Source organism: Balaenoptera musculus, chromosome 6, assembly GCF_009873245.2.
Source record: "Balaenoptera musculus isolate JJ_BM4_2016_0621 chromosome 6, mBalMus1.pri.v3, whole genome shotgun sequence".
NCBI lineage: Eukaryota > Metazoa > Chordata > Mammalia > Artiodactyla > Balaenopteridae > Balaenoptera > Balaenoptera musculus.
The window spans coordinates 33,887,446-33,901,671 of record NC_045790.1 but is presented as its reverse complement, the minus strand read 5'-3'; the positions used below and the strand labels follow the sequence as shown (position 1 = coordinate 33,901,671).

Below are 14,226 nucleotides of genomic sequence, written 5' to 3'. Positions count from 1 at the left end.
AACCAGAATCAGCTTTTCTACTATATTTTCAACAAACCTGACTAACCGGTACTTTTGCTGAGATGTGTATCAAAGATGCTGTAAGATTCTACACAATTAGGAAATACTCAGCTTTAAAGTATTTCCTTATCTTCACTTTTTTGGTTACAGATGTTTTTGCTCAGATGATCTATTGCAATATGTTTCTAGAAATGCAGTCCCAAATGTGCATACACAGTCTGTATACAAATAAAGCAAAAACTGTCAGTAGTATAAATCTTACAGCATTTTTGTTTGCAAAAATACATGCCAAAGTCACAATAAGCAATATTGTACCACAAATTACAAAGCGCAAATGATTTGCTTCTTTTTAATGCTTTTATTCTACATAAATTACTACCATAGGCTAATGTTTAAAAAGCAAATAAACTGGACAGATGCAGGACAAAAATATGTTCACCCAACTATAAAAGGTGATATGTTTTTTAAAAATTACAATAAATGCAGAAGTGGTTGATGCATGCAGTAGCCTTAAATGAAAAAGCATTGATTCCCACTGTTCCAGGAAAAAACAAAAAACAAACAAACAAAAACACAGAGAAACCCACACATCTTACTGCACTCCACCTTAAAATGCATCATATTGGGTTTGTTTATAACAGCACAGAATTCCAAGAGTCAAAATGAAATAAAGCGGGTATTTTAAAGATTTAAGAGCCGTTATCAAAAATAAATTACATTTTTTCAAGATACAGAAATGCTGCTATGATGGTTGAGAGCCCAGTAACCTTTCAATAGCCGCATTGATATCACCTCCTGTGGCTATTAGCGCTTGCAAGTTTGCTTCACGGTTCAAAAATCCCATTGCACTGAGCTGTTCTAGTTGCTGCTGAAATCTGACTTCTGGATTCTGTAGCTGTTAAAGAAAAACAAACAAAAACTCTAAGGAAAATCAGTCCATGTCACACCTAAATAATCTTAAAAATTTTAATTGCTTTTTAAAATAACATATGCTAGACTACTGAACTATAAAAGTACTGGCCTCTCTAGAAACATATTAAACATATTTAAAAGTTCAATTAGCACTTTATTTTAAACAATCTAATTTATATCTAAACAATGTCAAAGATCACATAACTCTGCTTTAAAAAAAAAAAGAGCTTAATAGACTTCAACCATTATTTAAGAAGCTCATGAATGTATAGGCAAACTTTAAAAAGTATGTATGCAAATAGTTTAGAATTAGATTATTTATTTTGTAGCTACTGACCAATTAGGTAGTTAAAAAAGCCAGTGTCCTCATGTATAAAATTCTAAAGTTCTAATGAGGCTTAGAATGTAGAATTAATTTCTGTATCAGCCAATCAGGTCTTCAGAAAAGAGTTCCAGTTTCACATGCACAGACTACACTTCTGACTGTTCAGCTGCACCTCCTTTTCAGAAATGATATAAGACAAAAATACATAAATGATCACTCAATTCTGGGCAACCTGATAATGGCGAGGCCTGTAGATTGTTCAACTTAGATAACAATTTGGCCTAATACCTGAAATTGTTTTTTCTTATTAATTCCAAGAATATTTACTGAGCCAGAAGTTATGCTAGGTATCGGGAATACAAATTCTTTATAAGATAAAACTCTGACCTGTTTTTATTGTATTTAATAACGCTTAAAATAAGAAAACTATGCTGTATTTTCACCACGTAGAAGTTTAAGGACAATCTACTGTAATAGGTTTGAACTGGGAATCATAATGGCATATTCTTAGTAAATAAATGATTCCAGATGCAAGAATATTAGGCATTCACATTTTTCAGCCATATCTGTGAGGTGTATTATATATGTAACAAAAGTTACCACAGGAGGCAGTAGTGGGTGGGGTGAGGTAGTTAGGACTTCTTTTACGTCAGAGTACAAAGACTAGATAGAATTCAGGAGATATTGAGAATAATCAAGTTTCTATTCCTCCCTGACAAACTTTTATAAAATATAACCTACTTCAAATAATTTTCAAACAGGGACTGCAAAAAAGAATGCATTTTTAAAGGCAACTTCCAAAAATTAAGGCAAAGCATTTCTTCCCTTCAACTATAACGTTTCTTTAGTGTCCAATATAGTACCAAAGTTAACCATTTTTGTAATGCCTGTTTTTTAGAATCAATATAATTAAGAATGCACTTTTCATTACAGGCTAAACCAAAAAGATGGCCACCTTTTCTTTTCTTTTCTTGAAATTTCTAAATTTCTAACATTAAGAAGAGCAGAAAAGAATCATTACCTGAGGATTCACTCCAGCAAGAGCCTGTAGCATTTGTTGGATAAACTGCTGGTGTCCAGATTCGGTGGTTCCTGCTGTGGGACTTGGGTTTTCACCAGATGCAGAATTAGAGCCACTGGTTCCTGAAGAGCCTCCAGTGCTTCCTAATGCCCCCAGGCCAGGAGTAAACCTAGAGAAAGCGTAAATTGTTAGTAAACCTAAACTCCTGCAAAACAAGAGGCCAGACCAGGCCAGCTGATGGTAAATCAGTTACATTTCAACACAGTATTAGCCAAGTTATCTTCTTAAAATAACCATTTTTAACTTTGAAAACTGTCTTAAATAAAACAATCTCAACCAAAAAAAGGCAGGATGGCATTAAGTCAAATTCTCAGAGAAAAAAACCATTGTGCACTTTCATAATCTTCCCCAAACAAACCTACCCTGGGATGAGGCCGGGGGCTTCAGTCGCTAAGGTCTGTAAACCCTGCTGAATCTGTAACAAGGCCTGCATTGCTCTAGGGTTTGACATTGCTGACAACGTATCAGGATTCTGCATCTAAGGAAGAAAGAAAACCAGTGGTTATGAGGGAATTAAAGTCGGTGAAGGTAAAGTTTAAATGTTTTCTTTGCTACTCTTCTTGAGAAAATCTAACACCTTACTCCTAGACACTGTGAATCCATAATTTCTTTCCCAAAATAAACACAAGCACCTCCTCTTTGACAGCAATCTAGTGTGCAAATCGTTACTTGACCTCCTCCCAAGTCCATCATGAAAGCCATTTTTCATAATGAAAGACAATCAGGAGCTCCTCTGGAAGCCGCAGCTGTTCCCCATTTTCCAACAGATACAAGTATTATTTCTGAGAGACAACCTCCAAATGCACAGTTTATATAACATGGTGATAACAGTGAAAGCCACATATTCCTCCTGACCAAGTGTTATCTGTTGCTGATGTAACAATTTTACCAGTCAGATACACTCTAAAACAATAGTTCCAAAGGTGAAGTTAATACATGTGTCCGGTTCAGCTTCCCTACTTCCAAATATACACCACCTGACTAACCAAAAAAGATAGGCTTCCATCATTACAATAGATCAAGGACACTAACCTTGGATTATGGTTTACAGGCCTGAGGATCATCTGCATAATATTTAAAAGCCCTCCCTAGAACTACCAGTTTCAAAATGCCAAGACTGACTTCTCTTCTTTTTAAATAATAAAATTACCATGGCCATCTCAAGTACTTTTCTAATAATAAAACCTTCTTTATATGACAACACCGACAATTTTAATCTTGCTAATTCGAGTTTGAGGAATGAGATCTACCCCTTGGAGAACAGGCGTTCTATTAATTTGGAGTACCTGAAACATTACAAAGAAATCAAACATGTAAAATAGGATAGGGTAGCTCTTTCCTGTTACTCGAGATTAGTTAAACCATAAAGTGTAACATGACAATGAAGCACTTCAAAGTTAGTAAAGTGAAAGGAAATGGTTTATGGTATTAACGAAGCATTCAAAATCCTAAATCCTCAAAAGCAAAAACCAAATGGTCCTTTCCTCAGAATTTATATTTAAAAAATATAAGCAAAAGGTCAGCAGTGAAATGGGGCTCAATTAAGATCAAGCTGAATTCTCTGCAAATTGACAGCAGACTGTATTCTACGTTTTGCTATCAGCCAGAGAAAAGCAAGGAAAATGTTTATCACCAAACTTTTTCAAGCAAATCATTACCGAAGATAGCTAGCATCTTTTCTTACTCACTTGTTGGAGGAAAGTTGGGAGCTGTTGTCTCATTTGTTCTTGAAGCTGAGGATTTCCAGCAAATAGGGGATTATTCAGCATCATCTATGGGGCAAGTGTTCAAACAATTTTAACTGGAAATATCTGAAACAAGTAATGTACCTTGTTTAATAGTCTATCTTCCCCCAAGTGCCTAATCTGGCACTTAACAAGGAGGAAGGTAGAACATGAATAAAAAAGGGAAGATACTGTCCACAAAAGGGATTGCCAAAACAAAACAAAAACGAGGCATCTTCTCTCTCAATGGGAATGGTGATTATGATAATGACATGCAATATCCTAAAAAACAAAAGCAAACATTTCTTTGACTTTTCCTTGAGTAAAGGTGAGTATTTGCCCTTGAAAGAAAAATGGGAGTAACTGGCATTCATGAAGATATATTTTCTGCTACACTGACAGAATAAACATAAGCATCAATACATGAAACTATACATGGCTTGCACAGACACCTCAACACACAAGTGGCAAGCACAGAGAAAATCCAGATCTGGAACTGCTGTATCTACCTGCCTCCTGAAAAACAGGTAATATTAGGTCCAGAAAAATAACACCGCAGAACAGCAACCAACTTGCCAGAGAAATGGAGCTGCTAGGTGAATATAAGCCTAGGACTAGCACTGATAGATCTCTGGGGATAAAGTATTAAAATGCTTTAAAAAGACCTTAAAAGATATAAATCCATTTGAGAACACGAAGATTAGCCTCTGGATTTCACCTCACTACCACCACAGATGAGAAAAATGGCATGCCTCCTAACCTTCAAATGGGTGTTAAGAGTTAAAAAGTCAGGGTCAATATTAACATGATGTTGTATACCTGAAAGTAAGATTACAATACACGATGATCAACATAACCAGAAACTAGTAGATTCTCATAGCTTCAAAAAAGACAAATTTTTATATCAGTTTCCCCAGATGGAGTGAAAAGTCAACTAACAATGATTTACTGATAGCCTATTTACCAGTCCACATCCAAAGTCTGGGGGGGTGGGGGATGATCCTTGCCCTCAAGTAATTAACCATATTTGAGAGTAATTATATGTTAACTACTAGAAGTAGAGAGAATTCTTCCCTCCCTCCTTTAGTTTATCAATTGTTGCAAAGTAGATTAAGTTAATTTCAACAAAATAACCAAAGTAGGAAGAAGTCAGACAATGTTTTATGGATATACAGCATTTATTTCAAAGTGACCAATAAGTTCACAGTAAATAAAGTAAAACCTACTTGAGACCAACAAACCTGCTGCTTTAACGGCTCCAGTCAAATAATATTTTTTATTATGAACATATATCAATAAAGTTATCACATTTATCTTTCAGGATTCATGTTATTTGAACAAGCGTCCTTCTCAGAAAATTGTATCTCATTTGATTAGGATATTTCTCCTAATGTACCTGACTGTATATAACAACAGTTTATACAATCAGACTTTTTTGAATACCTAAAAATCAAAATCAGAATAGAGAAACTACAAACTTTAATCTGCTGGTAACCAAAGTACATTGTAAACATTTCTAACAATTGTCTATGATAAAGGACGATTCATATCTAGCATTCTTTTGTCAACATTTTTTAGAGTAAAAAAGCAGCACACAAAAGTGCTCAAGTCGCTTTATAAATGTAAAATTGTTAGTTTAATGGCCAGAAATGTGCTTGTTAAAGTCAAAATTTTAAAGCAAGACGCACATTTAATGCTTATTATTAATTAGCTAAATATACATTTAAAACCATACAAATAGGATCACTCTGCATACATATTTTCCATTTATTTTAAACAAAAGTACTATCGCAGTAAGTTGAAGCATTTAATACTAATAACTCAGTCTAATAATTTTCTTATGAATAAAACATTTCATAAAATGTACCTACAATATACAAAATTTAAAGTATACAAAAAATTTATCTAAAAAAATCTTTATTTCCAATTTTACAAATATTAAGAGGACAGAAGCTGTTGCTGAGGATTGCAACTCAAAGATATCTGCTATATACTTGAATCAACATGGTTCCAAATTTTAGAAGTATAAAAACTGTTTCATTTGACATAATGAAGAAAGTGATTAACTTTAAAAGCTTTTAAAATTTTGGAAATGGAAAGTAACTATAAAGGAAACTATTTCAAATTCCCAACATTCCACAGAAGGGAAGCCATTTTTAATAAATAGCAAATACAAATCACAGATGATCAAGGTTTAGTTCACACTCTCCAAGGTTTTTCAAGCCCAGTGGTTCTTAACCCTATGGGTATATCAGAATCACCTAGGGAACTTGGGGAAAAAAAAAAATTCAATACAGTTATATCAAAATCTCTCAGGACAGGACTAAGAATTTTTTTTTCTTTTTTTTAATTTTAAAGTTCCCAAAGTCATTCTAAATGTTAAGCTAGGGTTGAGATCCACTCATTTTTTTTAGTTATGGTCTGTTCAGAAACAAGTTAGAAAATGAATTATTTAATAAAGCACCAGTATACTAACTTTGGGTGGAGATCTGTAAGGGAAAGAATGAGAATACTGTTCCCACAAACCTCTCTCCACCAACAGTAAACAATTTCAGGCTATTTTATAACTGCCATTTTGAACATGACTATTATTCAGAATCTGTGTGATCTAATAAATAAAAGTATCAAATGTATTAACACTTCTAAATCACTTTCAAGATTTACCTTACACTAAAGAATAGGCTTCAAAAGGGAGAGCAATTCAAAACTTTTGTATTCATCTCCTATATCAACATATGTAGATACAAACTAAACCTGCACTTCTTTCTGAAGGGAGTGAACAGCGGAAATGAAGCTGTTTTAATTATATTATGAAGTATTAATTTACTGTAAAGAAACAAACTGTCCAAAAAATTGGAGATGCAGTTTGCCTACTTTTCTAGTGTGTTAAGGCAGCACACACAAATGTGCCAAAATCACAATTATTTGATTAGGCCACTTCAATACACAGTGCTCAGTCCTTTATAATACAATTATAAACTCACCTGTGCAGCAAGGTCAGGGTTCTGGCTTAGTGACTGCATCATGCTTCTCATGTAGGGGGCAGACAACATGTTTTGCATAAGTTGTGGGTTTTCAGTTATTTGTTGCAACAAGCTCTGCATTCCTGGTGTGTTGAACATACTAGCTGAAAGTTTGTTTAAAAAAAAAAACATTTTATCAAGGAAAAGATACATAAAAGAAAATTTTAAAATACAATATATACTGTGCATAATTTTAGCAACTGCAGATAAATACACATATTACTTATCAATTGAACTAAGAAAGAACTTTAAAACTAAGATCTCCAAAACTACATGCCCAACATATACCAATAAAGGAGGGTTTATGGACTTTAAACATTCTGGTTGCATTTATAGGAAAATCACATCTTATGGAAAGGCTAGGTTCTAAAAAATCAATTTAAGGCAAAAATTTGATATGGTAAAAATTACTACTGAAAAAAATCTCATTAAGTGAAGAAGTCTGAGCCAACTTTTCCTCCAGGATCACTTAATTAGAATCATATTCAGCACTCAATATATGTTCCCACTTAAGAAAGAAGGAAGCCTTCTCGCCCAGGCCTCCACCCCATTTTCACTGAATCCTGGCACTCAATGAATTCAACCCCAAATTAAGGGAGTTTCTTCATACTTCAGTTTCCCCATCTGTAAAATGGGGTAAACAGTATCTACTTGATAGAGTGGTTTTGACAATTAATGTGTAGATGCCTGTTACTATTATTCTTTTTTTTTTGTAGAGAGCTATAGCTAAATTTATGTGAATTCAACATTCTTTGAAAACTAATTAATTTGTTCAACATCTATCCAGATTTTCACTTGCTGGCTAGATATACTCAAACTCAAGTAAACTTACAACTGATTAGCTTTTTCATTTCCCTTCTGTTCTTATTCCACCCAGTGTAGTTTAATGGGCTCAAAACATTTGACTCTTCCAGCTTACCTTTCTAGTTTATTATAATTCTGCTCTTCTTCTGTAATAATTTTTGCTTTTCCTATTCTCTCATGTTATTTCAGTTTAGGTTTCTTCCCCCCACATCCTAGAGTCCAAGGATATTCAAAGATAGCTGATAAACATAGCCTGCAGGGCAAATATGGCCCATGACCTGTTTTTGTACAGCCCATGAGCTAAAAATGGTTTTTACATTTTTAAATGGTTGAAAAAAATAATAATAAAATCTGAAAACTGTATGAAATTCAAACTTCAAGATCCATAAGTAACATTTTATTGGAACATAGTCATGCTCCCTCATTTATTATCTATAGCTGCCTCTGCACTACAAAGGCAGAGTAGTTTCGACAGAGGCTCCACGTGGCACTATCATACTGCTCTATACTGCTGTTCAGCATACCACAAATCACAGTGAGTCAGTTATACCTCATGCCATACGAATCACTGTAGCATGCTGTTATTTCTTTTTTCATTACCACTGCATACCAATTATGTCAGAACAAGAAGAAAAAGGGGAGAATTGGACTATGAATGCCCTGCTTTTAAGGCACAGAAGAATATGGATTACTTTATCAAATGAGATGGCAAAACCGTATTTACTTTGCAATGACATTAAAAGAATAAATACACTTCAACACTGCTACAACACTTATCACAGTATTCCCAACTCACAGTAAAGTCAGAAAAATACAAAATCTAAAATACAATTATCTCATAATAGCCAAACTGCTTCACAAAAATAAAAAATGAAAATAAGGCTGTAACCAAAGTTAGGTTCCCAAATGGTTCTTTTGTTAGCCAAGCAAGGAAAGCAGTATACTAGTGATTAATTAGCATGGTTATTTAAATCTTGACTGCAGCAGCCAAATAAATGTGTCCAGAGAAAATAAACTTAAGACCATTAGCCTTTCAAGGAAAACAGTTTCTCAAGAGTTAAAGGACATTCAGCTGTACAGCGATAAAGGACATTGGGCTCTACATCGATAATCAATTAAAAACCAATGCAGGGACTTCCCTGGTGGTCCAGTGGTTAAGACTCTGTGCTCCCAATGCAGGGGGCCTGGGTTCGATCCCTGGTCAGGGAGCTAGATCCCACATGCCACAACAAAGATCCCACACGCGGCAATGAAGATCCCACGTGCCACAACTAAGACCCGGCGCAGCCAAATAAATAAATAAATATATTTTTTAAAATTATACAGAAACTACATAATTTTTTTAAAATGCAAATTATTCTGAGTAGTATTCCTTGCTTCTTGACAAATGTTACTGATACTGCTCAGATCTTGTATTTGAGGAGTCAATATCAAGTTTGAAGTAACTGAAAAATTAGTTTTTATAAACAGTCTGCATGGACTAACTACAGGCAAAACTATTTTCAAAGTTGAGAGAACACTCATTGGTACAACCTGAGGTAGAATCTGCTAAGATGTGCTACATCTGATGATGATAAAAACACATGTGGAGTATTAAAAGAATTACCTGGACAAAGATATAATGCTTATAAAGTATTTTTAATGCTTATAAGTATTTAAATGCTTATAAGGTATATAAAGACTATAGTTAATCACTGTCTTATTCATCAGCAGGTACTCTGGAACATATTTTGAACTTTCACATTATTCAACTGGTAAGAGTATCAATGATGAACTTCACATCACTCTTGTGAACTCAGCCATAGTCAATTTCATGAACTTTTGTCAGAAATACGCTGACTTGCCCAAACACACAGCAGTTTGACAGCTTGACAGAGGTCAAGTTTTCTGGTTTTGTTTGTTTGTGTTTAAAGAGGTAAAGTTTTACTGCAATTTTTTTAGCTCAGAGCTAAGACTGAAATTCTTCTGAACCACTCGACCACCATTATCAAACAATAAATGACTTTGGAAATTATCTTTTGCTAGAGACTTGTTAATGTTTCTCAATGAATTCCCAAAATTACAAGGCAAAACAGCATTTATACGCCAAACTCATACTGTGGTTAAGTCATTTTGACAACAAATGAAATTGTTTGAATCACAGGCAATGTCAGGCTGCTTTATACATTCTCGTGCTGTCAAGTTAAAACAAGCAGCAAGTTCTCCATTCCCACAATTGTGCAGTAAAGATAGTTTTGAACTCACAGTATTGTTCCAACAGCATTTTTTGGACCTCAGTGCAAGTGCAAAGAAATTTCCACATTTTAAAATTAATTTAATTGTATAATTGAGGCACTACCACCTAATCTTCAATTGGAAGTGATTAATCTGTCATGACATGCTAATAGCCAAAAAGAATCTAACAGAATCCTATAAATGCTTTCCAACTGATGAATATGCTACTATAATAATATATTTGGGGAATGAATACACATTTGAATGAAATAAGTAAAATCTCATTACCTATCAGTATTAACAGATGAACATTTGCAATTGACAAAAGGAAACACTGTGAACATCAATTAAGCAAAATGTCATCCCTAAAAAGAATTCCATTCCTATCATTAGTGGATATGTGTAAGAAAATGTTATACCCAATTATTATTACATTTTTAATTCCATCAATAAAAGAACTTGTGGAACTTTGTTTTCTCTCGTAATGTAATATTCTTTTTTGGCCACGCCGCGTGGCTTGCGGGATCCTAGTTCCCAGGGATCAAACCCACGCTCTAGGCAGTGAAAACATGGAGTCCTAACCACTGGACCACTAGGGAATTCCCTTCATAATGTGATATTCTTGATTTTGCCTCTTGGCCTGCAAAGCCTAAAGTATTATCATCCCTTTGCAGAAAAAATTTGCTGACCCCTGCTCTAAGATTTCCTCACCTTGAGAGTGAACGCTTACAGGGCAAAAGAAGAGTCACGAATTTCACCTTTCAGGTATATGGGGTGTACTTATGAATATATATGCATAACTAACTAACTTCGAAGAGTTGAGTAAACATTATAATAGTAAAAAAATATACTAACAATGTTAAGCCATCAGGGTACATTCGTTTTTGTTGTTTCTTATTTTCCTTTGATGGAAATATTAACATGAAATCTTACATACTGTATCAAGCCATTAAATAAAAAATCTGAGTAAGAAGTTGCAAAACCATTTTTTGTTTGTAAGACAAAGTTGTTACTACAGACACCATGCTACAGTAAACAAACAATTCGCCTATCAGTGGGGAAACCCGATTAAACCTTTGTTGTCTTCTGCTCTTTGACCTCTAAAATGTGAATAAAGCATCTCTCTCAAAAGTCTGTCAGTAAGAATCAAATAAGCATTAAGTAAAATCAGAACAGGATAATTCTTTTCCTTGTTTTAAACATGGTATTATCTGGATGTTTAGACTTAGACTGCAGTGATCATTTTGTAATCTATACAAATATTGTATCATTACATTTTACACCTCACACCTGAAGCTAATACGTTATGTCAATCATACCTTAATTTTTTAAAATGGTATTAAATTTTTATAAAACCATTTTGTATTTTATCCAAAAACCTGATGATATCCACTGTATTCTATAAAAGAATATATACTACAGTGACCACTGATTATTTCCTCTCAGTAATGAATTTTTTAAAATTCCTCATCCAGCATCTCATTTTTCTACTTCCTCTGCCAAAACATAGGTATCTTTTAAAACATACCTAATCACTCTCACCTTAGGGACATGGCTCCATGCTTTCATTTCTTCTCATTTAAATGCTAACTATTAGGACTAAAATCATCATTCTGGCTACTGATTTTGGACCTAATTCTTAGCATGTTAAACATCTGAACAGTTGAAAAGGATATCCACTTACTGGGTCTAGTCTACAGAAAAATGACCAAAAGTAAATTCCTAACCTGCTCACACATCAGAATCTCTAGCAACTTTACACAAACACAGATCTTAAACCCCACTGTGGCAGATTCTGATCCATAAGGTCTGAGGTTAAGACTGAGAAATCTGATTTTTAAACAAATCTGGCAGGTACTCTGATGCAGCTAGTTTAGTCCTGGTGTCAGGAGTGGATACCCACTGATTTCTAGAAAAGAACACAAAACTGGACTAAAGCCAAGGAATATGTGTCCCAGTGATTAAGTACACAGGTAACTGTGTTACCCCTACACTTCAATTTTCCTATGCTGTTGAAAGGAGAAGACAACCCACTTCTCCCAAACCATCTTACGAGAAGAGAAAACCACAAAACTGCCTCTGGAAACCTTCAGTAACCTTTTGCACTAAAATGCACACAAGTGATTAATACTAATTATTACGTATTTAAAGCATCCTTAAAAAACAAAAAAAGCACCTTGCAACATGAAAAGATAGCTCACAAAAGTTGTTCCTCATACGCACACAAAAGCACAAAGGATAACAGTATAAGAAATGTTTTCATTGTCTGAGTAAGTGAGAACAAAGGGAAAAAGGATCAGTTGTTATGAGCATACCTCCTACTCCAGGCCCCAAATTTGGCACAGTAGAACTCTGCCCAGCAGTGCCACTGGCAGCACCACTACTAGTGCCCCCCACGGCGCCGGTGGTGCCACTGGAAGCTGACGAACTCTGAGAAGCCTGTGGAGCCCATGGATTGGGTAATGGATCTCTATTTTCTGTACGGGAAGGTTGACTACCTTCACCTGAGGATGTACTGCTCACTAAGGAAGCAAACGGATTGCCACCAAACTGTAATAAAAGACACAAAAATCATAAAGAATAAGCTTTTGTCTTAAATAACAGATATGGAACTCTTTGTTAATGAAAATTGCATTTCTGCATATAAAGGCAACCCTCAACCACACACATACTTATGTTAAAACAGGAGCCTTGGCCTGAGCCTCAGACCCAGTGTTATTACCTGTTCTTGCGCAGCACTCAGCATTGGTTCCTGAATATCTGTGTACATGCGCCGTAAAGCATTATATCCCCCTGGGATGCTTTCCAGGTTGCTCAAAGCTCGGTCCTGGTTTCTCATCATTTCCTGCATCATTGCTGGATTCCTAGCAAGTTCCAATGTCTAAGAAAAAGATTTCCAGGGAGGAAAAAAAAAGGCGCTGAAATACACATGAACTATTTTAGCTATTAACTGCCACAGTTAATTTTATAAGTTTTCTAATTCTATGAATTAGCAATCTTCAATATTTAAATCAGAAAATTATTCTGAATAATTCCTGTTGGAAATCACCTCAAAGAGCAAGCTAACATTCAAATAACATCAAAAGAGAAGCACTTTGTTATGCATGACTGTCCATCTCTTGAATTGGACTCTTTTTGTGTCTTAAATCTGCAAAATAACTATTTACAAAAATCTTTAAAATACAGCATAAAATTCAAAGTTCAGATAGTTCGAATTACAGCTTTGTTGAGTTTTCCTGAACAAGGATTAGGAATTTTTTTTTTTTTTTAGCTTATAAATATGGCAAGCTCTTTAAATACAGAAAATTAAATAGGAAGAAATAAGTATATAATTTCTTAGCTAAATGAAACTTTTCACATACTTGTCTCATAATATCTGGATTATTCAGCATATGACTAATTTCTGGATTTCTCTGTATCAACTGCTGCATTTGTGGATTGGCCATAATTAACTGCCTCATCAGGTCAGGATTTGAAAGCATGCTCTGGACAAAGGGATTCTCCATGATCTGGACCATCATTTCAGGATTGGACATAAGTTGCCGCTGCATCTGGCTCTGTAGTTCAGAGAAGTTGGCAGTATTCAAACCCAAGCTACTCAGACCTGCAAGTCCTCCAAGCCCACCTAAGAAGATAAAGGGAAAAACACACATAAATGAAATTCAGAAATTTTATCATTAATACGACTAGGCTAAAATATGAACATGCAAAAATATTAACTGAATCAATAGCCTATTAACAGAAAACCATTCAGTTTAAAGCAAAAATAGAATTCCTATTACTTTCATAAGTACATGTTTAATTTCTATAATTCAGACTTGTAAAAAATGCATTCACTTTGATATTTAAGTATAAGCAATAAAACCAAATAAATATATATTTCCTACGTGTAGTATAATACAAAAATATATTTGGTCTTTGTCCCTGGTTCTAGGCACAGAGCTCCTAAAACCCTTAGAATTTCCTGACTGAAGGGAATGTCTTTTGTTATTTGTAACAAGCCCCTTTGGATCATACTTCATTTATGCTAATGATGTTTCTTAGGGTGGAGCCCCTAGACAGCCTCAGGATGGGGTGGTCACCACAAAGACCAAGTGATTTGACAGTTGGAACTTTCAGCCCCATCCACCAACCTCCAGGACT

At 34.7% G+C, this 14,226-nt stretch overlaps 1 protein-coding gene across 2 annotated transcripts in view; it reads right to left on the bottom strand.

Annotated features, from left to right (window-relative positions):
* Positions 1-338: 338 nt before the first annotated feature.
* Positions 339-14,226, bottom strand: part of UBQLN1 (ubiquilin 1) — a 47,899-nt gene continuing 34,011 nt past the window's right edge. The window contains exons 4-11 of one of the 2 annotated variants that reach the window (XM_036856875.1): positions 13,446-13,708; positions 12,806-12,964; positions 12,399-12,633; positions 7,027-7,169; positions 4,007-4,090; positions 2,681-2,796; positions 2,259-2,427; positions 339-895 (exon numbers count right to left, since the gene is read on the bottom strand). In XM_036856875.1, coding sequence (XP_036712770.1) covers positions 743-895; positions 2,259-2,427; positions 2,681-2,796; positions 4,007-4,090; positions 7,027-7,169; positions 12,399-12,633; positions 12,806-12,964; positions 13,446-13,708 — 1,322 coding nt within the window. In that variant the 3' untranslated portion in view covers positions 339-742. The remainder of the gene's footprint in view (positions 896-2,258; positions 2,428-2,680; positions 2,797-4,006; positions 4,091-7,026; positions 7,170-12,398; positions 12,634-12,805; positions 12,965-13,445; positions 13,709-14,226) is intronic. The other variant, XM_036856876.1, reaches the window with a different exon arrangement.